The following is a 25,430-nucleotide window of genomic DNA, read 5'->3' as shown; positions in this document are numbered from 1 at the left end:
CCCAGAGGTGACCTGGCTGCCCACACCTTGCCTTGTCCTGGCTAAGCACGACCACCCAGGATGAGTTCGACCGCAGCCACAGCCTGAATGCTGGGGAAATGAGAGGTGGCGGAAGCTTGGGGCAGCCAGGTTGGCTAAGCAGGAGGGCTTGGCCTCTGGGTTTAGTCATGGCCACACCCTTCTGTCAGGGTGGGCACAGGGGACATCAGAACTCATTCTGCTTAGGATCAGGTGGACACAGCTAGGGAGGCTCACAGGGGTGGACCCAGCCAAAGAGGGTGGACATAGCATAGGAAAGACATAGTATGGGGTGGTCAGCACAGGTGGACACAGCCATGGAGGCACAGGGTGGACATGGCCAAGAGGGGTCAACATAGGAGGTGTCACCTATGCCAGGAGCCACATCCCTGACCTTGTGCTAGCAAGGCCACACATTTCTACCATGCCCTCCTGGCATGGCCTCCCAGGCATTTGGTGCAGAAGATGCATGGGTAGCATACAGTTACTGGGGGCCCAGGCCTATCCTGGCTGTGGGCCTTTTGTCTCAAGGGGACACCAGCCTGCAGATGGCCCCCTCCTTCCCCTGGAGCCCGGCACAGTCAGCCTGTGTCTTGTAGGAAAACAGCCGACTGCAGAAGGAAATTCTAGAAGTTGTGGAGAAGCTTTCCGAGTCGGAGAAGCTGGTCCTGAAACTACAGGCGGACCTGGAGTTTGTGCTAAAGGAAAAGGCAAGCTTCCTCACTCCTTCATTCTACAGACAGCCTGAGACACTGGCTGCAGTGTCTGTGTTGTGAAAAAGATACACAGGCAGCTGAATTCAGTTTTTTCTGCCAGGCTGCTGGGACAGAGAGATTAGCACAGTGACTTCTGGTTCCTCAACCTCAGTGGACTTTGGACTTAACAGAGGGGATCCTCAGGGGTGGGGCAGAGAGAGAAGGTTCACCTTGGTGCAGTGATGGGACCCCTGCCTGGCCCTGTCTATACCCTGGGAAAGAAAAGGAGGGGTGTGTGGTACTGGGCAGGGTGTCCCTAGTGACTGAAGCAGGAAGTTGTTACAGGCCCCGGGTAGGTGCAGCCATTTTCCGTGCATTCCATCTTCCTTCTGCTCCGGGACCTCTGAACTCAGGGAGGAGGAGGAAGAGGGGAGGGGAAGGTATGGCTGGTGCACCTGAGCTGGTGGAGGGTACTGGCTCCCAGTGAGTCCTGCCTGCTGAGTCCCATGTGTGTCTGACTTCCAGCTGGAGCCACAGAGCACGGAGCTCCTGGTCCAGGAACAGCGGTTTTCTGAGATCCTGACAGAGTACGAGCGCAAGTGCCGGGTATGCCCTGCCACATCTGTGCCTTGTCCCTGAGCTGAGCTTTCACTTCTATCAATTTAATGGGGGGGGGGGGGGCGCTAGCGGTGGGCAACACAGTTGATTCCCCATGGGTGCTATTCCCCATGTCCCGTGATGGTGCGCTGGGCTGTTCTTTCTGTCTGGTGCAAACAGCCCTCACTCATACCTGTCTGCTTCTAGGGTCTCTCTCTCAGGGCTTGGGGCCCCAGAGGCCATGGAGTGTGTTGGCCAGGTGTTGGCCTGCAGGTTATGTTCCTCTCTCCTGGTGGGGGGCACCCTAGCCTCCAGGGGACTGCGGCCCAGAGCAGTATCCATGTGAGCAGAGCAGAGCCTAGGGCCCAGTACTAGCAGATCTCACAGGCAGTCCTGGGCTGGATGACCAGGGCACTGGATGCCCAGCTTCTGCAGGCCATCTCTGCTTCTAGACATCTTACATATGGCTTTGTTGTTTTGTGGTTGATAGTTGAATGTTTAGATACCTTGGCCTGTTTGCTATTTCCTGTCAGGGTCAGTCCTTTTAGTGGGAGACCCTATTGTGTTTGGGGGTGGGGGGTGCAAGGGAGGTGAGTGGTGGTTCCAGTGCTAAAACGTGTCACCACCTCCAACATGCTGAAGATCACCAAGGCCCCAACAGAGAAAGCACTATGGGGTCACCATCAACTCACATCTTGATTTCCCTCCAATTAAAGAGCCTCTTTTGTCCTACTGCACGGTGCTCTGGCCACCCAGAGGGTACAGGTGAGCCCTGGTGTGCTGTGACCCACCTTGCCCTCTCTCCCTGTTGCTCCAGCCCTCACCCCTTCCTGTGTGTCGGCCCTCTCCTCCACTGATTGGTGTGTGCTGGGCTGGGGCTGGGGTTAGGATCATGTGGCATGGGCCAGATAGCTTCTGCGAGGAGTTGGAGTGACTTGCTGTGTTTTCTGTAAGCTTGCTCTGGAGACTCAGGACTAACCATCATGTAACAATGATATTTTACCTTTGTGCACTGGAACTTTCTCACAAGTATAAACCCTTATTTCTTTGACATCCTTCTTTTATAGAGTTCAACTATGTCACTTAGGGTACTTGAAGTTTTATTCTTTTAAATATCAGCAGAGGGCTGGGGAGATAGCTTATGGGCTATGCAAATAGACTTTCTTACCTCAGGTACTAAAGGTTCAGGTTCAACCCCCGGCCCCTTAATAAGCCCGAACTGAGCAGTGTGTGTGTGTGTGTGTGTGTGTGTGTGTGTGTGTGTGTGTTCAGCAGAAATATTTTACACTTTAATACTAACTTGTTGATCTAGAAAAATTTCCTCCCTACCCTTTGTTTCTATTTCAAACTAACATTTTGAATCTGAAAAGCATTTTTTTTGATAGCTTATATAAAGTCATTAAAATAGTGCAGGGGACACCTGAGTCCCCTGCCACCAGTGTCACCAGCTACTTACATCTCACCATTTTCTCTGAGGTCTGGCTCTGCAAGTCAGTGCTGTTCACACAGTTGGATGCCCAGGAGAATAGGGCATAAACCGCCCCTTTTCCTCAAGTGTGAGGTTTCACTCAGGCCCGTGCTGGGATAAGAGAAGAGGCGCCCACTACATGTAAAATGCACTCGAGACTTCCCATCTTCTCAGGATCCCTGTATTCTCTCTGTCTATGGTTACTTTCTGAGTGTCAGAAGGCTAATTGCCTGCACTGTGATCCTCTGCTCCTAAACACATCCACTTGTATTTCCTAAGACTAGGTCTGGCCCACTGTGCTCACTAGAAAAGGCTCAGGAATTTTGCTAGGCCCTTGTTAAACCCTTGATACTTGAACTTGGTTATGGTGGGAGTCTTCCCCCTTCTCTGTCTCTATCTAAATAAAAATAATAATCTGCCGGCTCTGCCTGAGACCAGGCTCCACAGCCTGCATGGCTGTGGGGCACAGGTGTGGAGACTGAGCCTGTCAGGGAAGTGGCCACCAGGAATAGTGGATTCATAGTGCCAACACTGAGCCCCAGCAATAACCCTGGTAGCAATAAATATAATGTGTGTGTATGTGTGTGTGTGTGTGTGTGTGTGTGTGATCTTATTTCACAAGTGAGAGACACCCACAGAGCTCATGAACTCAGGACCTCATGCCCCTAAGTCTAGAGTTCTGTCACTGAACCTTCTCCCCAGCTTCCAGAGTATCCTTCCTGGGATTTGAAAGCTGCTGAGCTCTTGGAAAATTCAGCCACAGTTGAGGAAAGAATTGTAGATACCTCCCAGGACACTGCTGCCACATACACTGCAATGCAGTGTGGCTAAGGGTTTGAACAGTGCCCCAGTATTTTCAGGTGTAGTTGGTGTTTCTGTCTTATTTTTCTACATTGCTTTTCCATTTCCAGTTCACTCTCTTTCTAGCCAAGCACTTCTCAGTTCTTGCTTGTGGTGGTTCTGGGATTGAACTAAGGGCTTCTGGGGCCTGAAGCATCAAAGGCTGTGGCACCAACTTCTGCTGTCTCTTCCCAGACCCAGTTCCCTCTGTCTTAGTCTTTTCTATGTGCCAGTGACCTGTGGGCATGAGTGAGCTAGGACACTCCCTGTGCCAATGGCTGAGGTGTGAGTAGCCAAGGCCACATCCCCACCTGCTATGGGCACCTGTCTGTCTGTCTCTGCAGGCACAGCAGGGAGGGTCTCCACCATCTGTCTGTATCTGCGGGGCCTTGTCCCCACTTTCTGGGGCTCCCCACCTATCTGTCTATGTAGGCAACAGTTGGGAGAGCCCCTGATCATCTGCCTCTGTGGGCACAGCGAGGAGAGGCCTCACTTCTCTGTCTCTGCAGGGCCTTATCCCTGCCTGCTGGGGCCCTCACCTGTCTGTCACTGTGAGCACAGCTGAGAGACCTCCCTGCCTGTGGGCACAGCTGGCTGATCTTCAAGAGGCTGCCCAGCTGGAGCCGTCTGCTCTGCCCACAGGACCTCCAGGACCGCAATGATGAGCTTCAGGCTGCGCTGGAGGGTCTGCAGACACAGTTGTCCCCCAGATCCCGAGGCCAGCCTCCAACAGGGCCAGATGGACAGCTGCTCCCTGGACACAGCCCAACAGGTAGGAGCCTGCTGGGGTGGCCATCAGCAGCCTCTGTCCCTGGGCTCTCAACCGAGTGTGTGCAAACCACCAGAGTGGGTGGTGGGACAGGACAGAATGGTGGCCTCAATGCCTTAGTGAGCCACTTTTGTCCTTGGCAGGCTGTGGCAGCCAGAATGCCCTAGAGTGAATGGCCAAACAGGCAGTGGACACACAGCAGCTGGCTGGACAGACACAGGGACAGTGTCCCAGCCTCCTGATAGTATCATTTCCATGACAACCCCCCAAGCAAAGGTGCTGCCTATGTGGGGTGCCCCAGGGCCCGTTCCCACATGGCCACAGGGGACCAAAGCCTCAGGGCTTGGGTCTTGTTGCCCTGGCTAGTCTGGAAGGTATTGCCTTGGGGGGCATGTGGGGTGGGGCAAGGGTCTCAGAGGCACCCCTGTGAGCTGAGGGCGGTGCTGGAGGAACACCTTCTGCTTCCCATTCACTGTGGGGTGAATTCCCACAGCCAAGAGGCCATGGCCAGAATGACGGGCTCAGATAACTGTGACTCTGAGTTCTCAGGTGTATGGACCTGTGACTTCTCATTGGGGCATGACAGCTGCATGACCCTGGTGCCCTGTCAGCTAGGGAGGCTGCCATCATGTGCATGATTTAATAGAAGTGAGGTAGGTCCTCACAGAAAGAAGGAGCAGAGAGAGAATGGAGGAGTAAGCTTTGTGCGAGCCATGGGCTCACTGGCCCTCAGCCTTCCCAGTGCCCTTGCCAGCCTCAAGCTGTGAGAAGCGTAATGCATGCTCTGTGCTATGGCAAAAACTTGAAATACCAGTTTCCAACAAGCTCTGAGAGCACCCATCTGTGGAACCTTTGAGGGGTATGCCTCTCCTAATGGCTGCCTGTGGAAGGCTGTGCGTGGTCAGGGTGGAGAAGAGCTGGGATGGTCACGGTTCTCCTGTGTGAAGTGGGGTGGCTATATGCTCAGCTGGACACAAGCCAGAACACTTCCTGTTTGCAGGCCCCCTTCAGTGTGTGAGCAGCGCTGCCCCAGTGAGCATAGAGACAGAGATAAAGATGGAGCAAGTGAAGGAGCATTGCCAAGACCTCAAGATCCAGCTGGAGACCAAGGTCAGGCTGTGAGGCTATCCCAGGGACCCTGGGGGTACTTCTGCTGCAGCGGGAGAGCCCGCTCCCTGGTGCTGATGTGTTTGCCCTGCAACCAGCCCTGTGCTCCTGCTGCTGGGCTGGCTGAGAGGCTGGGTAAGGGAGCAGACTCTCGACATCTACCTCACACCTTTCATGGAAGGAGGCAGGGCTCAGGAGTGCTGTCCCAGGAAGGGAGTGGGGAGCCCTAGCAATAGCCCTGGCAATATAAATAGAAACTCCATCTGTTTAGCTGAAGTGCCCCTGACATTTGCCCATTAGGCTAGGCAGAGGCTTACTTACTGGCCAGTTCCACCTGGCTGACTGTCCACTTCTGGATGTGCCACTGCTGGCAGGCCGTGGAGGGTTAGAGCCAGGCTTTCTGGCTTGCCAGCAGGTGCCTGGATCTTAGTCTAAGCACAGTGAGCCAGGGAGCCCTTATCTTGGTTTGTGCCAAGTTGTTACCACAGTGCCACCCACTGCAAGTCTCCAAGCTTTTCGTTGGCTATGGAGAGACTGTGGTTCTCAGTGTGGTCAGTCTTCCACCCTCCTCATGCTTCAGGGCCAGACCAAGGCCTCATCCCCTCCTGGTGGGCCTCTCCCATGTTCAAGTGGTGTCACCAGAAATACCGTCGTGCCAGATCCCTGGGGAGCCTGGGATCTCGTCTGAGTGGCTTCCCTCTCAGTCTCAGTGGACTGAGCCCCATGCATTCTGCCTCTCCTAGCCCCTGTCCCCCATGAGTGCCATTCCTCCCAAGCTGTTCCTAGTCTCAGCGGGCTGGATCCCATGTGTGCTGCTCCATGTGTCTGAGCTATGCTGCCTGGTGATGTTGCCCGATGTGCTCTTCACAGGTCAATTACTATGAGCGGGAAATGCAGATGCTTAAGAGGGCCTTCGAGAAGGAGAGGGAGGAAATGGAGCAGGCGTTCAGGCTGGAGGTCTGTGTGCTGGAGGACCAGAAGGCTGACCTGGAGACCCTGCATGCAGAGTCTCAAGAACTCATTCATACCCTGCGGGAGCAGCTACAGAGACATGCGCTCAGCATGGAGCTGGAGCAGAGGCTGGAGCTGCAGAGGCTGGAGACAGAACAGCTGGCTCAGGACAAGGAACAGCTGAAGGAGCAATTGCAACGAGTTAGGTGTGACAGCCCTTTCCTCTGAGGCATCATACTGACAGTTTCTTACCAAGAGCCAAAACTTGAATTGGATTTAAGCAAACTGATTAGATCAACAATACTCCCCCCCCTTTTTTTTTTCCTCTATAAAGCTTTTTTCTTTTTAGAGCCTATAATTTAAAAATATATATATTTGCTTGTTTATTTTAATGGGAGAGAAGAGAGAGAAATAGAAAGAAATAGAAACCAGAGCACTGCTCTGCTCTGGCTGATGGTGGTGCTGGGGATTGAACCTGGGAGCTCAGAGCCTCAAGCAGGAGAGTCATTTTGTAGAACGCCTGTGTTGTTTCCCAGCCCTTCCCACAACTTCTATATTTATTTATTTATTTATTTATTAGATGGAGACAGAAACAGAGAAGGGAGGGGGAGATAGTGAAAGAGACAGAGAGACACCTGTAGCACTGCTTCACCACTTGTGAAGCTTACCCCCTGCAGGTGGGAATCAGGGGCTTGAACCTGGTCCTTGCATACTGTAATGTGTATGCTTTACCAGGTGCACCACCACCTGGCCCCACTCCCATAACTTCCCTCCCCTGTGATTTGTCCTTGGATACTCGCGTTGCCACTGCGCCTTGGCTACTGTGAACAGGGCAGCTATGAGCACAGGGTGCAGATCTGTCACCCTCTCATGCTAGACCAGGTCTGTTTCTGGAACCTTCTGCCATGAGGGGTGTGTCCTGTGTCAGTCCTGTCATCGGGGCCACTGAGCCACTGACATGTGAAGCGCAGAGATTGGGTTTTCCTTCTGTTTGATTCCAATCAACCTACATTTCAGTGGCTCCCCTGTGGCTTTTTTTTTTTAATATTTATTTAGTCCCTTTTGTTGTCCTTGTTACTCTATTGTTGTAGTTATTATTGTTGTTATTGATGTTGGATAGGACAGAGAGAAATGGAGAGAAGAGGGGAATACAGAGGGGGAGAGAAAGACAGACACCTGTAGACCTGCTTCACCACCTGTGAAGCAACCCCCCTGCAGGTGGGGAGCCGGGGGCTCGAACCGGCATCCTTAAGCCAGTCCTTGCATTTTGTGCCACGTGTGCTTAACCTGCTGTGATACCGCCCAACTCCCCCCTGTGGCTTTTCTGTCAGCTCTATGTCATGCACACACACTGAGGACAAGTCCTTCAGAGAGGGATGCAGGGCATGGATGAAGCCCTGGAGGGATGAGAGTGAGAAAGGAGAGAGCAGGGGCCCCTTGGAGTGGCTGTGAGCACAGTACGGGGGTGGCTACAGGGTGCCTGTGACACCTTCTGTCTCTGCAGGAGAGAGGCAGAGGCTGAGCGCCACCAGAGGCTGGTGTGGACAGAAGCCCGGCAGGAAGAGATGCTACAGAGACACTTGCCCTCACAGCCACTGGGGGAGGCAAGCTGTACACTAGAGGGGCACCCTGGGCCAGGGGAGCTGCCCTGCAAGGCTAACCTCATGTCTTCTGGGCCCCTGCAGAACCTGGGCCTCCAGGAGGACGCTACTGGGGTGCTCACTGGGGAGCAGGCAGCCTCTGGCCTCGCAGAGAAGTGGTCCCAGGTGCACCTCCATGGGGCAGATGGGGGAGTGATCCTGGAGGAACCAGAACCTTCCACCCAGGGCCCAGCCCACCTCAGCTGGCCTGCAGCCCAGGAGCTGCTGGTGGGAGCAGACAGAAGAGCTCAGATTTTGCCAGCATCAGGGGAGCCCCGGCTGAGCCCACCCACCTCAGGTGGAGGAGAAGCCCAGGTAGTGTTGCAGAGAGAGAATGAGATGAAAGCCAAACTGCTGCAGCTGGAAGATGTGGTTCGGGCGATAGAGAGAGCTTCAGACTGCAAAGAGAGCCACAGGTAAGTGTCTCCCTGTCCTGTATGTGCAAAACTATAGCCTTGCTGGGAGTATGGATCGACCTGCCAACACCCATGTTCAGTGGAGAAGCAGGTACGGAAGCCACACCTTCCACTTTCTGCACACCATAGTGATCCTGGGTCCATACTCCCAGAGGGATAAAGAATAGGAAAGCTATCAGGGGAGGGGATGGGATATGGAGTTCTGGTGGTGGGAATTGTGTAGAATTGTACCCCTGTTATCCTATGGTTTTGTTGATATTTTTAGTTTTATAAATAAATTAAAAAAAAAAAAAAGAAAAACTACAGCCTGTGTGCTGTCCCCCTCCCCCTTTGCAGGCTCTACTACCTGGAGGTATCTCTCTGTCCTATGGGTACAAAGTTACAGCCCTGTGTGCTGCTCAGTGCTGCCCCCTGTAGGCTCTAACCACCTGGGGGTGTCTCCCTCTCCTGTGGGTGACAGCCCACATTTTTTTTTTTTCAATCCCGCATGCAGAATCGAAGATAGATTTTCTGAAGAAAATGCATTACTGAAAAGTGAGCTGGAGAAGATTCAGCAAGATCTAGAAGCTGCAGAAAGGAGCTGTGAAGCCCAGAGGTGTGCCTTCACCATTCTCCCCCCAGGTTCCCAGCCTATGTCTGTAGCACAGTTTGCTTTTTGTAAAGTGAGCTGAGTGGTGTGTGTGTGTGTGTGTGTGTGTGTTGGGAGGGGGGGCGGGTTGTTCACTGATGAGCTCCACATTCTGTAAAAGTTCCCCAAGGGCCCCTGTCACCTCTAGGCAGCTGGGGCTGTCCTGGGAAAGTCTGGCCTCCTGGTGTGGCCACCCAAGTTCCTTGGCCTCAGCAGTGTGAGCTAGAATGTAGGCCACTCCACTGACCGCTCCCATGTGGCCACTGGTGTCTGATGCCTGCCACCAGGTGCATCTCACCACTGCAGTCTGAGGTGTGGGAGGCTTTGTGGATTCTGCAAGGGGAAAAGGCCCTCACAGGGCTTCCCTGAGCAAGTGGGTTTTACTCCTTTTGGGTGCTGGTTCAGATGTGCTTCTCCCCAGGGCTCAGTCCTCACTGTGTATTTCAGTGAGGCAGAATCCTGGTGCAGACGTGGGTGGGGAGGGGGCAGGAGAGTGCCTGGGACATAGCTGGCCTTCTGTCAATCAGAGCAGGAGGGAGAGGGGCTAGGCACTCCTGGAACAGTGGGCATAGCTATGGGGAGTTGGAGGGAGGGGGCAACACCCCTATCACAGTTCTCCTGCTTCCACTACTCAGGCCTCATCAAGGGGCAGTGTGCCAGACTAATGAGCTCAGCTATAGGCTGACACACATGAAGGGTGTGTGTGTGTGTGTATGTGTGTGTGTGTGTGTGTGTGTGTGTGTGTGTGTGAGTGAGATAGAGACAGAGATGGAGAGGGAAAGTAGAGAGACACAGACACCTGAACTCTGCTCCACTGCTCGTGAAGCTTTCCCCCTGCAGGCAGAGACTGGGGGCTTGAACCTGGGTTTTTGCACACTGTACTGTACATGCTTAAGTGCCTGGCCGCCGTAGTACTGATCTGATAGGATCACCCATCAAAATGATTAAAATGTAGAATCTGGAGTGGTGGCCAACAAGTGCTCACTGTTACATTACAGGAATTATGAAATTTAAGCTTTTATCCCTCCGGAAACTTTCCCCCCCAAGTTAGTTCCCAGTGCCTATTTGACCATGGGCCTCACTGGTCTTCATTATGCTGTCCCCCCTTCCTTTTTGGGGAAAAAAAAAGATGAAGAAGCACTGTACATTGTCACTGAAGGTGTCTGTCACGGAGGGGCTGCTCTCTGATGGTGAGGATGAGAAACCAGGTAGTGTCACTGTCAACAGTGGCTTTGGGTATGTGATGGAGGGGGCTGCAGGATGCCAGTGGGCAGGCAAAGTCACAAATGGGCCGGGAATTCCGCCATTGCTGCTCCAGTGGCTTGTGACGAGGGAGAAGAAACTCACTGATCCCAAAGGCTTTCTTTACTTTACTTCTACAGAAAAGAAATAGAGCTTTTAAGGAGAGACAAGAAAGAGGCCTGTTCTGCAATAGAAGAGCACAACAAGCAGGTCAAGTATTCACACCTTTATTATTATTTTATGTCTTTCTTTCTTCCTTTCTTTCTGTCTTTCTTCTTCATTTTTTTTTTTTAATTATTATTACCAGAGCACTGCTGAGTGCTGGTTTATGGGAACTGATCCTGGAACCTTTGATTCCTCAGGCAAGAAAGGTTTTTTTGTATAACCATTATGCTATTTTTTTTTTTCTAGAAAGGTTTGAGAGTGAGCTGCTGAGCCATTAGCCCCCTTGCCTACCTCAGAACTTTTGCATTCCTGTGGTCTCGGCCTCCAATCCCTTCATGCTGTCACATCATTTGTGACATTTCATCTCCTTCATTTGGCCTTCCATTGATTCTGGAACCTAGGCACTTTTGAAATTCAAGCTGAGCTCCCACCACACTGAAACTTTTGATACTGTCGTTTCTTTTCCCATCTCTCTCAAAAAATCAGTTTGGAGTGATGAAGCCCCAGTGATGACCAAAGGGAAGAAAGTCTCAGTTTTCACAAGAAGCATAACAAACCCAGATTAGCTCTAAATGTGATGCCATGAGCTTTTACTGTGATTGTGAGGCTCTGGAGAAAGGACAAGGTAACAATAGTTTACAGAGGAAAAAAATACACGGATAGGGCTGCAGAGACAGCATAATGGTTATGCAAACAACTTTATTATTAAAGTATTGCATTTATCTATTTATTAAATAGAGACAGCCAGAAATCGAGAGGAAGAGGGAGCTAGACAGAGACACCTACAGCTCTGCTTCACCACTTGTGAAACTTGCACTGTAGTATATGTGCTTTGCCAGTTGTGCCACCACCCAGCCCTGACTTTATTTTTTTTTTAAGAAATATAATACACTGGTGTTTTTATTTTTGTTTTATCTAATAATAGCCCTTAAGCATTTTCTGTATCAATATATATGAACCTCAGTTATCAGGTATGTTTTTTTAAAACATTTTTTAAATTTTTTTATTTATTGGATGGAGAAAGTCAAATCAAGAGGGAAGGGGAAGATACAGAAGGAGAGAGACACCTGCAGCCCTGCTTCACTACTCACAAAGCTTTCCCTCTGCAGGTGGGGACCGGGGGCTCGAACCCAGGTCCTTGCGCATTATAATAAAGTGTGTGCTCAACTAGGTGTGCCACTGCCTGGCCAGCTCAGGTGTTTTTTTTATTGGGGAGATTAATGGTTTACAGTAAATACAATTATTGGCACATGTGTAAAAGTTCTGTTTTCTGCAAAACTCTCTCACCCTAGCCTAGAACCTCCTCCACCATGTACCAGGACCTGAGAGCTTCCCCAACACCAGCACTACCACCACCACCCTGCAAATGACTTCCATGCCTGAGAACCAAAGGTCACTGAGCAGTGCTCTGGTTTAAAAAAAAAAAAAAAAAGTGGGCAAACTTGAATGATCTAAGTTGAAAGCATTTCAAGCTTCCATTGTGCGGTGTGTTTTGTTCTGTTTTCTCCAGAGCCCTATTCAGATCTGGCTGATGGTGGTGCTGGGGATTGAACCTGGGACCTCCAGTGCCTGAGGCATGAAATTCTTTTTCCATAACCATTATGCAATTTTGCCATTCTCACACTGGGTGGTTGTTAAACCCTCCAAAACACAAGCACAGAGATGATGGATGCACCATCCCAGATAAAGAGGGTTGTGCAGGTGTAGACAGCAGGGCTAAGAGCCAGCAGGAAGGACAAACTCTTGAGGCTCCCAGAGCTGACAGCAGCTCCTGAGCAGATGCTGCTGGGCAGGCCCTCCTATGCCTGAGGGCTTGTGTACAGGGAGCCTGGCACATAGCTCTGCAGGGCTGGGGTCCCAAAGGAGGCTGCAAGGCTATTTCTGCAAGGAGCTGGGCAGCTGCTGAGCATGGCTGTGGAGAGACAAGGAAATGCACATGCAGTCAGCCCCACACGCTGCTCAGAGCAGGGTTTCTTTGTTTAATGACCAAGTTCAGAGGAAACCTTAAAAGAACCCAGTGGGGCTGGGTGGTGGCACACCTGATCAAGTGCACATGTATAGTCATTTTCTTTAATTTTTAAAAATATTCCTTATTATTGGATAGAGACAGAGAGAAATTGAGAGGGGAGGGGGAGCTAGAGAGAGAGAGAGAGAGTCAGAAACACCTGAAGACCTGCTTCACCACTCATGAAGCTTTCCCCCTGCAGGTGGGGACCAGGGGTTTGAACCCAGGTCCTTGCGTACTATAATGTGTGCGTTTAACTAGGTGCACCACCACCTGGCTCCACATGTATGGTAATTAAAAAAAAAAAAAAAAAAGACTGCCGAAGGCAGAGCTGGGCATTGGTTTAAAACAATCAAGGTTTATTACATGGCAATACAGCAGTACAGAATGGTATATTTTAGGTACAGCAGGATAGGCAATTATAGGCAGAGAACCAGGAATTATAGATCAGGCCTGTGAATCCACAAATTACCAAGGTTCAGCTCCACATGTTATCTTCCTGGATAGGAAGCATGGTGGGTCCTGGGAAGCCAAGCTGCCTGTCCACAAGCTGAAGAAGAGGTTGGGGTTGGGGTGGGGGGCTGCCTGGAAGTTAAATAACTTGGCTGATGTGTAAGTCCATCAGCCTGACGTCAGCTGTATGCTAATTACGTTCTCACAGTTCAGCCTCCAACGTATGCTAATCAAGTCCCAAAGTCCTATTCACGGGCTGTGTCACAACACACGTTATAATGCACTAGGACCCGGGTTTAAGCCCCCAGCCCCCACCTGCAGTGAGAAAGCTTCATGAGTGGTGAAGCAGGTCTGCAGCTGTCTCTCAGTCTCTCTTCTATCTCCCCTTGCCCTCTCAATGACTATCTCTAGCCAACAAATAAAGATAATAATTTAAAAACAATGTAAAAAATGACCTTGGAAGAAACAAAGAACAGTAAAAGGGCCTGGGACATCGACGGCACCTGCCGTCTCAGTCCCAGGTGCATCCTGTCCTGGGGTCTGCAGCAAATTTTTTTTTATTGGAGGATTAATGTTTTGCATTCGACAGTAAATACAGTAGTTTGTACATGCATAATATTTCTCAGTTTCCCACATAACAGTATAGCCCCACTAGGTCCTCTGTCATCCTTTCTGGACCTGTACTCCCCCCCCCCCCCAAACCACCCCAGAGTCTTTTACTTTGGTGCAATACACCAACTTCAGCTCAGGTTCTACTTGTTTTTTCTCTCCTGATCTTGTTTTTCAACTTCTGCCTGAGAGTGAGATCATCCCATATTCATCCTTCTGTTTCTGACTTATTTCACTTAACATGATTTCTTCAAGCTCCATCCAAGATGGGCTGAAAACAGTGAAGTCACCAATTTTAATAGCTGAGCAGTATTCCATTGTGTATATAGACCACAACTTACTCAGCCACTCATCTGTTGTTGGACACTTGGGTTGCTTCCAGATTTTGGCTATTACATGTTGTGCTGCTATGAACATTGGTATACACAAATCTTTTTGGATGGGTATATTGGGTTCCTTAGGATATATCCCCAGGAGAGGGATTGCAGGATCATAGGATAGGTCCATTTCTAGCCTTCTGAGAGTTCTCCAGACTGCTCTCCACAGAGGTTGGAGCAATTTACATTCCCACCAGCAGTGCAGGAGGGTTCCTTTGACCCCACACCCTCTCCAGCATTTGCTGCTGTTACCTTTTTTGATGTATGACATTCTCACAGGAGTGAAGTGGTGGAATCTCATTGTTGTTTTTATTTGCATTTCTCTGACAATCAGAGACTTGGAGCATTTTTTCATGTGTTCTCAGCCTTTTTGATCTCTTCTATGGTGAATATTCTGTCCATGTCCTCTCCCCATTTTTGGATGGGGTTATTTGTTGTCTTGTGGTTGAGTTTGGTAAGCTCTTTATATATTTTGGTTATTATCCTATTGTCTGATGTATAGCATGTAAAGATCTTCTCCCACTCTGTGAGAGGTCTCTTGGTTTGGGTGGTGGTTTCTTAATTTGATGTAGTCCTATAGGTTTATACTTGCCTTGGTCTTCTTTGTAAATTGGATTCATTTCATTGAAGATGTCTTTAAAATTTATGTGGAAAAGAGTTCTGCCAATATTTTCCTCTAAGTATCTGATCATTTCTGGTCTAACATCCAAGTCCTTGATCCACTTAGAATTTACTTCTGTGTTTGGTGAAATGTAGTGGTTCAGTTTCATTCTTCTGCATGTTTCAACCCATTGTTTCCAACACCATTTGTTGAAGAGACTCTGCTTCCCCCATTTAATAGTCTGGGCACCTTTGTCAAAGATTAGATGTCCATAGGTGTGGGGCCTCATTTCTGGGCTCTCAATTCTATTCCACTGGTCAGTGTGTCTATCCATGTTCCAGTACCAAGCAGTTTTGATGACAATGGCCCTGTAATACAATTTGGGATCTGGGAGTGTGATGCCTCCAGTTCTGTTCTTTCTTGTCAAGATAGTTTTGGCAATTCTAGGTCTTTTCTGGTTCCAGATAAACATTTGTAGCATTTGTTCTATTCTCCTAAAAAAATGTGCTTGGGATCTTGATGGGGATTGCATTAAATTTGTAGATGGCTCTGGGTAGTATATTCATTTTGATGATATTAATTCTACCAACCCATGAACATGGAATATCTTTCCACTTCTTTGTGTCTTTTTCAATTTCTTTGAGTAGTGACTCATAATTTTCAGTATACAAGTCTTTCACTTCTTTGGTTAGGTTTACTCCTAGATATTTCTCTTTGTGCATCTCTCTCTCATTAAAATAAAAGTAAAATATATATTTAAAAGCACACACAACCTTTTTCATGTGCATTTTGATCCTTTTGCTGTAGAGCCAGAAGTGGAAGGCCGAGCTGTCTCAGATCAGCCACAGGGTCCTTCAGCTGGGAGAGGAGGCCTCCATGCAGCAGACCAGGAATGAGGAGAATCACATGACCATCCAGCTGCTGACACGGAGGCTAGAGGAGGCCAGGTGCAAGGGGCAGCTGCAGGTCAGTGCCCTTGGGAAGTGGGGTCCTGAGGGCATGGGCTCCAGAGAGCTTAGGCCAAGCCAGGAAGGGCCCCATGTCTGGAGGCTATCCCCTACAGATAGAGGGAGGGCCTTCACAAGAGCAGCCTGTGCCAAATCCCTGGCATCTAGAGAAAGAAGAGAGGGACTGACTTCTGACAGTGAGAGTCACTTGCATAGTGACACTTGGACAGAATATATGTCAAGAGCTTCCCACTGTCAGTGTGTTCTTACATCATGATTCTACTAGTGGAAGCTTCCATGAGCATTGCAGGAGGGCTCAGCTGGGAGTGCTTCATTGTGGCATTTATAATAGTAAGGCAGAATTGGAGTTGGCTTGTGGCATGTATGACAAGGCAGAATTGGACCTGGCTCAGATCATCAGCTATACTGCGTGAGTCAGTAGATCAGAGTCCGGGCATCAAAACCCTGTTTCCAAACAGCTTTCTATGTGCAGGAGCCAGGCTCAGGTACAACTAGCTTGTGTTCTCAGCAGGAGCAATGTGGAGACATGGGGCTTGAGATCCCACCATGTCACATGCTGTTCTTGAGCCACTAGGGTAGTGGAAGATTTTTGTTATTTCTGAAGTTTCTGCACTGAGCTTGTATCAAACTGCTGATTTTTCTTTTTCTGTGTTTGTGCTTTTTTTTTTTTTTTTTTTTTTAAACAGGATGACCAAATCCAGAAACTTGAACGTGAACTTGAAGGAGTGACTCAGGAGTGTCAGAGCCTGAAAGTGTTGCGGTCAAAGCAGAGAGAGGCTCTTGAGGAAAGCTGGGAGCAGGTGAGGTGTCCAGAGCTGGAGACTGGAGGCTGGGCCTGACCCCTGAGAGAATCAGCATAACCTAGACCTAAGTGTCTGTTAAGACCATCCAGCTGGGCTAGGCTGTGGTCACAGGCTCAGAGAACATTCCAGCCCAGGGCTGAGGTGGCATCTAGTCCCTGCTGAGTTGGGCTGACCTTGAGGAGGCCCCAATTAGCCAGTAGGGAAGAAGTCATCTAGCAGAGATCTTGGTGCCCTGAGGTGCTGCAGAGCCCCCGGGGAACACTGGGTGACCTCTGAAGATAGGCATTGTTAGGCTCAAGGCTGGGGACAGTTGTCCTGTAGCTAACAGGCTCCGACCTGGCTCACCCTCACACTCACTCACATGTTCACCTTGAAGCCTGAAGCCACACAGGCCAGGCTGAGCAGGATCAAAGCCTGAGGCTGTCTGCATAGCCAAGAGCAGGGCAAGCTGAGCATGGCCTGAGGTGCCCAGTCTCTCGAGTGCTGGAACAGGACCATGTGGGGAGGTGCCCTGATGATTGAGACAGGACACCTGGAGGGCCCATGGCTGGCAGGGAGGGGTGCCGGGTACCTTCCCTGGCTGTGAGGGAGGGTCTGGAATGCTGGGCCTGCACCTCAGGGTAGAGGTCAGTCCTGATGACAGGGTTCAGCCTAGCTACAGGTCCGGCCTCCTCCTGTGTTGTGAGGCTCCTGTGTGTGAGGGGAGGTGGAGGTTGGGGGGGGGGCTTCAACCTTCCCTTGCTCTGCCATGGATTCACGCAGCCCAGGTTCAAGCTCAGCTGCCACTGCCCTAGAGGGAACTGTGGGGCCAGGGAGTCTCCCGTCTCTGTCTGAAAAAGTCAGCTCAGGCTGGGAAGGCCCTGGTGTGCAAAAAAAAAACTTACACACACACACATACATCACTGAAGCAGGCGCGGGGAGAGGCTGTGTGGGAGGGACCCCAGGGTGGGGGCTCAGCACATCACCTGTGGGTGACTGAGGAGCACCCAGAGGTCAGAGCAGGTTGAACAGGTCTGCACAAGAGGACAGCATGGGTGGGGTGTGCTTATGCCCCAATATGGACTTCACAGGCATGCAAGGTGGGGTACAGGTGGAGAGCACCCCTGGGTCACAGGCCTTAGGGTTCAGGTTAACCCCCACCCCTGGGTCACAGGCTTTGGGGAACAGGAGAGAGCACTTCCTGGGAGGCTCCGCCCCTTGAACAGGCTGCAGAGTTGTCTGCCAAACCTGGCCACCTGGTGTGGATGGCTGAGCACTGCTCTTCTAGTGCTCCCCAGATAGCTGTGCAGTGTCCAGCCTAGGCTGCAGGTGGCAGATGCAGGAGTGACGGCAGGCTTACGTCCTGCAGAAGCAGGGACACTGAGAGGAAGGATGATGGGCTGGGGGCAGCAGTCTCTCACCTAGCCTGTAGCCTATAGCCACTTCCAACTTAGGGCCCTCCCATGCACTTATCCCCTAGATTCCTCCCTCCCTTCCTCTCTATCTCCCTCCATTCTTTTTTTTTTTTAATTGCTACCAAGGTTATTTCTGGGGCTCCGTGTCTACACTGAATCCACCACTCCCAGTGACTTCTTTCTCCTTTTTCTTCCTATTTTATTTGAATGGACAGATAGAAATTGAGGGGGAAGAGAGCCACCAGCAGCCCTGCTTCACCACTGCTTGTGAAGGAAGCTTCCCCCAGCAGGTGGGGAGCGGAGGCTCAAACCTGGGTCCTTGTGCATGGTGAAGGCTGATTTCTTTTTTGTTTGTTTTTTAGTTTTATTTATTATTGGAGATAGAGAAATTGAGAGGCGAGAGGGAGAGACACCTGCAGCCTTGCTTTACCACTCACAAAGCTTGCCCCTGCAGGTGGGGACCGAGGTCCTTGTGCACTGTAATGTGTGCGCTCAACCAGGTGTGCCACCACCCAGCCCCCAAGACTGATTTATGAGAGAAAAGGCAGTGGAGGAGCGATACCCAGAGCTTCACTGGCAGGGGCAATGTTCATTACGGAATCCAGGAGCTCACCTATTAAGATGCCAGTAGTTCTTCCTATGCCCCCTGCCCCACTCTGGCTGCATGACAGAGCGTCTGTAACGGTTACTCTATGGAACAGCAGCTACCTCCAGTCTCTTGCGTTTGTACGTTAGATAAGTCTCACCTTCAAAGTAAAAGGCTTTGATAGTTTTGTGTGTAACCGGTTGGTCTGTGACCTTCTTTTGCAGCAGGAAGAACTTGGAAGGCAGCTGAAAGTGACAGAAGAGCGGGCAGAGGAGGTGGCGATGGCTTTGAAGAATGTGGAAGTGCTCCTGCAGGAGAAAGTGGGGGAGCTGAGGGAGCAGGTGAGGGGGGCTCGTGTCTGAGCTCATCTCTGAGGGTACTTTTGTCACCGAATGGGAGAGAAACCGTACTCACCAGGAGCTACTCAGCCAGGGCCCTGGCTGAACCCTAGTTTGAGAATCTGAGTCTATACACACTTTTCTCCCAGAAAATTAACAGTCAGAAACAAGAGAACTGGCGTTACCGGGTACATATCCTACACTACATTTGCACATTTTTTTCTTTTTCCTTTGGAGAATTATCTTAAGACTTATCTGTTTTTGCCGCCAGGGTTGTATATATGTAGCTTTTAATTTATTTTAATCTTTATTTATTGGATAGAGACAAACAGAAATCCAGAGGGTAGGGGAGATAGAGAGGGAGAGAGACGCCTGCAGTTCTGCTTCACCACTTGCAAAGCTTTCCCTCTGCAGGTGGGGACCGGGGGTCCAAACCCAGGTCCTTGGACACTAACATGTACGCTCAACTAGGTGTACCACCACACAGTCCTTTTTTTTTTTTTTTTTAAACAAAATTCTACTCAGCTCTGACTTATGGTGGTATGGAGGACTGAACCTGAGACTTTGGAACTTCAGGCATGAGAGTCTCTTTATAGAACCATTATGCTATCTCCCTGCCTTGCCAGCAGGGTTTTCCCTGGGGCCCCATGCTTGGCTGTCCTCAATCCCCAATGGCCTTTCTTTCTCTTCCCCGAGACAGAGAGGGAGAGAGGGAAAGAGAGACACCAGGTACCACTGCAACTTTGTAGAACTTCCTACACAGGCATCTCCAAGTGCTAGCCCGGGTCTTGAACCTGGGTCCCTGTGCACAGCAAAGTGTGTGCCCCACTTGGTGATCCTCTGCCCCTCATAAGGCCCCTTGTGAGGTGTTCATGATCTCTCAGAAGACATGTATTCACCTGCCCTTGTAGTCATGAAGCAGATGTCAGCCTGGGGGTTGTTGCTGCAGGCAGAGGGAAGCCTCTTCAGCCCAGTTTAGAGGCTGGGACGGTCAGGTTCCCCAGCCTGTAGCTTTGCACATTCCAGCTGAAATGGGGGCCCCTAGCTGGGCTGGCTGACCTCCTGGGTTTTCTCTGGGCTGTTCTTTCTCCTGACATGGTGGGTCTCTGCTCATCTTCCTCCCTAGTCTATACTCCCTGTGGGGATGGGTGTCAGCCCACTTGCCTGGTCCTTCCTCCTGACACAGTCTCTCCTGTGCGGGGTGTTGGCTCAAGAAGTGTGGACTACACCCTTGCGCCTCTGGAGCAGACCCATCTGGAGTATTTTATCTCCGCTACTGAAGTCCCTGTGGCCAGTGTGTGTGGTGGGCAGCGCCTGTGTGTGTCCTGTGGTGACTTTAGAGCAGAGCTGGCTGGACATCCCCAGCACCCCCTCACCTTATGCTGCACTCACAGTCCAATCTGAGGACTGTGGGTCCTGATGCCACTGTCTCCACCTCGTGGTTAAATGGATTCTCTCAGCCAACAGATCTTTCGCCTCCATTTGTCTGCACTGGTAACATAGTTCATAGAATTTGGAGCCTCCTCTCCTACCAGAGCAGTACTGGTTCTCTTCCCACCACCCAGTGTTGGCATCATGTGTGGGGCTCTGGAAATGATCTGGATGCAGGTGGGGGAAGGGGGACGGGCAGCCAGTTGCCAGCAGGTTTGTGGTGCTGCAATAAGGTCTGTTGTCTCCTGCTCTAGTTTGAGAAGAGCACCAAGTCTGATGTGCTACTCAGGGGACTGTATGTGGAAAATGCTCACCTGATGAGAGCACTCCAGCTGGCGGAGGAGAAGCAGCACAGTGCAGAGAAGAAAACCCGGATCCTGGAAGAAAAAGTCCAAGCCCTCAACAAACTTGTCAGTAACATCTCCGTAGCATCGCTCTGTGTGTGACTACTTCTTGCTTTGCCAGAACTTTCCTGGAATTCACTGTTTAAAATTAAGCAACTGTGATGCCGTAATATCCTGCAGTTCATTGGTGCTCAGGCGGGCCAGGGTTGAGTCTTTCTTCACTCTGAGATTGTCCATGTGCTATATGCTGAGGAACAGACAGGCTGTGTAAGGCCACACTTCTATTAGCAGCCTTGGATCATTTTCCTGTGTAGAATTTCTAATGTTGCTACTCAGTGATGAAAAAGATTGAGGGGACCTCCAGCAAGAAACAAAGGAAAGAAAGTGGTAAGTTTCAAGGTCGGGCTTGTGGCCTTGACTGCAAAGGTTAAATTACATAGTCAGGACTATCTGGCATCAGCTGTTCCCTGCTTCAGGTCCAGCCCATCTGGCATTCTCAGTGCTGGTTGTGCAGACATCCCAGAGAGATGCCTGTGCCTTGACCATCAGCCTGGCAACAAACGGTGTTGGAGAGGAAAATGCTTCAGGGGCTGCTCAGCCACAGGGAGATGCTTGGACAGTGTTTATTTTAGGTCCGTGGACTCAGGGATGATTACTGTGAACACAGTCTCACTGAAGTGTCAGCACACTGGAAACTGTATCATATGTAAAAGAAAGTATACTTTTATATGCAAAATATAAATTATCCTCATTTGGTTTATCAGAATGAATACTATAATATGAAATCACTATATTGCAATAAATTCTTTTCTATTAAAATTGGTAGGGCTTTCTAAGTTTTATGATTTCTTAGTTATAAAATATCTCAGAGGCATAAAAACACTCTAAACTTTCTTTTATTTGGTGGTGTGCCCAAATAGCCCCAGAGGTAAATGAAGCTGCATGTACATTATGAGCTAGGGTCTGGGCTGGCCATGGAGGGGCCTGGGAGGAAATCACTGACCAGAAGCTAAGACCACACTAACCCTCAACTATTACCAGCCCTCTCTCAAGAGCCAACACGGGCTGGGGAGACAGCATAGCTTTATGCAGAAAGCCTTCCATGCCTGGAGCACCGGAGGTCCCAGGATCAATCCCCAGCATTACTAGAGGACTCTGGTGGGAAAAAAAATCCACACAGACCACCCTGCCCCCAGCCAGACAGCTTTTGCATGTGACCTTGATGGAAGGACTCTGAGAAACTGCACAGATCACCATATCCCACCTGTCTCCTTCACCAAACAAGCAAATGACAGTGTCCCCTTCACCAAATAAGCAAATGACACCATAGTGAGTATCTGTAGAAACATGTCTACCTGCCCATGGAACTGGGAAACGTGTCCAGGAATCCAGTTTTCCCGCTTTCAGGAAACACACTATCAGAAAGAAAACACTGTAAGCATAGGGACTTACTTATCCCTAAACAGGCAAGTGAAGCTCCCTCATATTTTCCACAGAATTCAAATGTAGCGGCAGCCCTGGAGGAGGCACAGTGGCCAGAGCAATGGACACACAAGCGTGAGGTCCCAGACTCAATCCCCAGCATCACATGTGCCTGAGTGATGCTCTGGTTCTTTCTCCTCTCTTTATCATTAGTAAATAGATAACTCGTATAAAAATTGAAATGTAAATTTAATAAATACATGTGTTTAATTAAAAAACAATTATCATAATTGTAGGGATATTATGATCACTAGTATAGCTCATCACAGAAAGGAGGCTGAGTCCTGTGAAATAGAAAAAACATGTAGTTTTCCTGGGCAGTTTTGTCTCTAACTTCTGCAATATAAAAGAGCAGGTAAGGGAGTGTGGGTAAAGGGGGGTTGGCAGGGAGGGTGTTGAGGGATTGTATGAGGGAGGGTGGAAAGGGAGGATGGGGGTGTCCATGCTTGCTGGTCGAGTACTGAGGTCAGGGTAGCACATGCTCCAAAACGCCTTGTCTGATGAGCTGCTCACACTTCCACCGGGGCAGAAAGTGCTGTGGGTGATGGGGTGAAGAGGGAGAAAAATGATGAAAAGAATTTCAAATTATAGTTGATATCTTTAAAAAAAAAAAAAGCAACTGATATTAGATACATTTCCAAACTCCAACAGCTGAGTCACTATAAAAGGCAAACTTCAGTACACTTGCTGTTCACATTGCCTAAAGCCAATATCCCCTGACTTTCACTGACAAATTCAGTTAGCTTAAGCGGTGGATTGATTCATAGTGTCAGCACCAAGCCCCACAGATAACCTTGGTGACAATAAAATAAAACTTTTTAAAAAGCAGGTTTTAAATGCAGTCAGATTTTAGAAGCCCCTTAAAAATATAGTTGATTATATTGAAAGAATAATAAGAACTGTAACTTCCAGGGGCTGGGAGACAGCTTACCCAGTAGGGTACGTGCCTTGGCCCCACCACATGGAGTGTCAGGATACTAGGGAGGCACCAGTGCTGAGCTCTCTCTTTCTCTTTCCTCTTCCCTCCCTCCCTCCCTTTCAAAGAGTGAAAAAGTTTGCTCAGCACCAGTGAAATCTCCCATACAGGATATCTAGAGGAGAAAAATAAATATTTATCTATGTATTTTTTTTCTCATTCCATGCTAGGCAGGGTGACAGTGCATGAGAGTGAAAGCATCAGAGGAAGTTCTTGCAGGACCCACAGTAACTCCTGCACAGGGAAGAGGCCCGGTGGCTTTGCAGCACCAGCCCCATTCTGAGGAGTTGCTGGTGTCTCAGGATGCAGGCAGGAAAAGCAGCCATGAGGGAGTTGGGTGCTGGCACTGCGGGTTAAGTGCACGTGGCGCAAAGCGCAAGAACCGGTGTAAAGATCCCGGTTCGAGCCCTGGCTCCCCACCTGCAGTGGAGTCACTTCATAGGCGGTGAAGCAGGTGTCTGTCTTTCTCTCCCCCTCTCTGTCTTCCCCTCCTCTCTCCATTTCTCTCTGTCCTAGCCAACAACAACAAGGACAACAAAGGGAATAAATAAATATAAAAAAATGAAAAAAAAAATCTAAGAAAGAAAGATAGACACCTGCAGACCTGCTTCACCACCTGTGAAGGGACTCCCTTGCAGGTGGGGAGCCAGGGTTCAAACTGGGATCTTTTGGCCGGTCCTTCCACTTTGCGCCACGTGCGCTTAACCTGCTGCACTACCGCCCAACTCCTGCACATGTCTTTTAAAATAGCTTTGTTATGAACAAGAGCTTAATGTGGAGTCCTCCATAAATAAAGATATTTTTATGAGAGCATTAACTCATGTAATATATATATTATTAATAAGAAAAGTAGGAGGAGAGAGAAAGAACCAAACATCAATCTGCACATGTGCTGCCACAGATTGAACTCAGAACCTCATGTTTGAGAGTTCAGTGCTCTATCCACTGCACCACTTCCCAGACCACAACTCATCCACTTTCTTTGTATTAGTATTTTGTTTCTGAAAGGCCACTTGTGAGTGAATTTTGTTTTCAGCATTTTATTTATTTTAATGAGAGAAATACAAAGAAAGGCAGAGAGACATACACACATATCAGGACAGTGCTCAGCTCTGTCTTATGGTGGGGCTGGGGACTGAACCTGGGACCTAAGAGCCTCAGGTATAATATGGTGTCTCCCTATCCCAGGACTGAAATTTTTGCCTTAACAATTAAAGAATTTTGGGTACTCAGAAATTCTGTTTTTGCTTTAAGAAACTATAGTTCTTATGGCACAAATAAAATAAGAGATCAAGACACGTTCCATTTTAGGGAAATTAGTCCTTGACTTGATTTCTTTCTTTTTTGCCTCCAGGTTTATTGCTGGGGCTCAGGGTCAGCACTACAAATTAACTACTCTTGATGGACATTTTTTTATATTTATTTTATTTATTCCCTTTGTTGCCCTTGTTTTTTTTTATTGTTGTAGTTATTATTGTTGTTGTCGTTGTTGGATAGGACAGAGAGAAATGGAGAGAGGAGGGGAAGACAGAGAGGAGGAGAGAAAGATAGACACCTGCAGACCTGCTTCACCGCCTGTGAAGTGACGCCCCTGCAGGTGGGGAGCCGGGGCTCGAACCAGGATCCTTATGCCGGTCCTTGTGCTTTGCGCCACCTGTGCTTTAACCTGCTGCGCTACAGCCCGACTCCCTTCTTCTTCTAGCGTTTGCCCTTCTTCCGTAGCAAGTCAACAGCGTCAGGTTGAAAGCTGTCAGGAGCTGCTTGTTGCTGGCTTTGAAAGTGACTGGGATCCATGTGGATTCAGTCGGCTAGGAAGGATCGTCAGTTTCCCCAATGAATGGGTACTCACGGGATGCACCACGAGAAGGTCGATCCAATGCATCCCCCCGACTCCCTTGATGGACATTTTTTCGATTTTATTGGATATGACAGAAATTGAGAAGAGATAGATAAAGAAAGATAGACACCTGCAGACCTTTTTCCCCACTTTTGAAGCATCTTCCCTGCAGGTGAAGAGCAGGGTCTTGAACACTGGTCCTTGCACATAGTACTATGTGCACTTACCTGGGTGCACCAACAACTAGCCGCCCACACCTCCACCCCCTGAACTTAATTTCTTTTTTTTCTATATTTATTTATTCCCTTTTGTTTCCCTTGTTTTATTGTTGTAGTTATTATTATTGTTGTTATTGATGTCGTTGTTGTTGGATAAGAGAAATGGAGAGAGGAGGGGAAGACGGGGGAAAGAAAGATAGATACACCTGCAGACCTGCTTCACTGCCTATGAAGCAACACCCCTGCAGGTGGGGAATTGGGGGGCTCGAAGCGGGATCCTTCCACTGGTACTTGTGCTTTGCGCCACCTATGCTTAACCCGCTGTGCTATTGCCCGACTCCCGTGAACTTAATTTCTAAGCAAGCAATGTACTAAAATTATTTTGTAAGGACAAATTTAAGTTACAACTTTACAATTTTAATCTATCCCTACTAAATCCTTTACATGTTATTTTTTAAAGAAATCAGTATCA

At 49.3% G+C, this 25,430-nt stretch overlaps 2 protein-coding genes across 3 annotated transcripts in view; one reads left to right on the top strand and one right to left on the bottom strand.

Annotated features, from left to right (window-relative positions):
* The window catches only part of NINL (ninein like), a 90,789-nt gene extending 69,534 nt beyond the window's left edge, over window positions 1–21,255 (top strand). Inside the window, exons 15-26 of the mRNA XM_060192500.1 lie at window positions 618–728; window positions 1,239–1,319; window positions 4,261–4,390; window positions 5,388–5,497; window positions 6,365–6,651; window positions 7,950–8,501; window positions 8,995–9,096; window positions 10,512–10,581; window positions 15,389–15,547; window positions 16,236–16,349; window positions 18,557–18,673; window positions 20,356–21,255. Of these exons, the coding sequence (XP_060048483.1) occupies window positions 618–728; window positions 1,239–1,319; window positions 4,261–4,390; window positions 5,388–5,497; window positions 6,365–6,651; window positions 7,950–8,501; window positions 8,995–9,096; window positions 10,512–10,581; window positions 15,389–15,547; window positions 16,236–16,349; window positions 18,557–18,673; window positions 20,356–20,547 (2,025 nt within the window). The 3' untranslated portion in view covers window positions 20,548–21,255. The remainder of the gene's footprint in view (window positions 1–617; window positions 729–1,238; window positions 1,320–4,260; window positions 4,391–5,387; window positions 5,498–6,364; window positions 6,652–7,949; window positions 8,502–8,994; window positions 9,097–10,511; window positions 10,582–15,388; window positions 15,548–16,235; window positions 16,350–18,556; window positions 18,674–20,355) is intronic.
* An 844-nt stretch (window positions 21,256–22,099) lies between these two features.
* The window catches only part of GINS1 (GINS complex subunit 1), a 27,968-nt gene continuing 24,637 nt past the window's right edge, over window positions 22,100–25,430 (bottom strand). For both annotated transcript variants that reach the window (XM_007537313.3, XM_060192486.1), the window contains one exon: window positions 22,100–22,462. In XM_007537313.3, coding sequence (XP_007537375.1) covers window positions 22,394–22,462 — 69 coding nt within the window. In that variant the 3' untranslated portion in view covers window positions 22,100–22,393. The remainder of the gene's footprint in view (window positions 22,463–25,430) is intronic.

This window comes from Erinaceus europaeus, chromosome 1 (genome assembly GCF_950295315.1).
Source record: "Erinaceus europaeus chromosome 1, mEriEur2.1, whole genome shotgun sequence".
In the NCBI taxonomy this organism is placed as follows: Eukaryota; Metazoa; Chordata; class Mammalia; order Eulipotyphla; family Erinaceidae; genus Erinaceus; species Erinaceus europaeus.
Note: the sequence above shows the minus strand (reverse complement) of the source record. Positions and strands in the feature narration are given on the sequence as shown.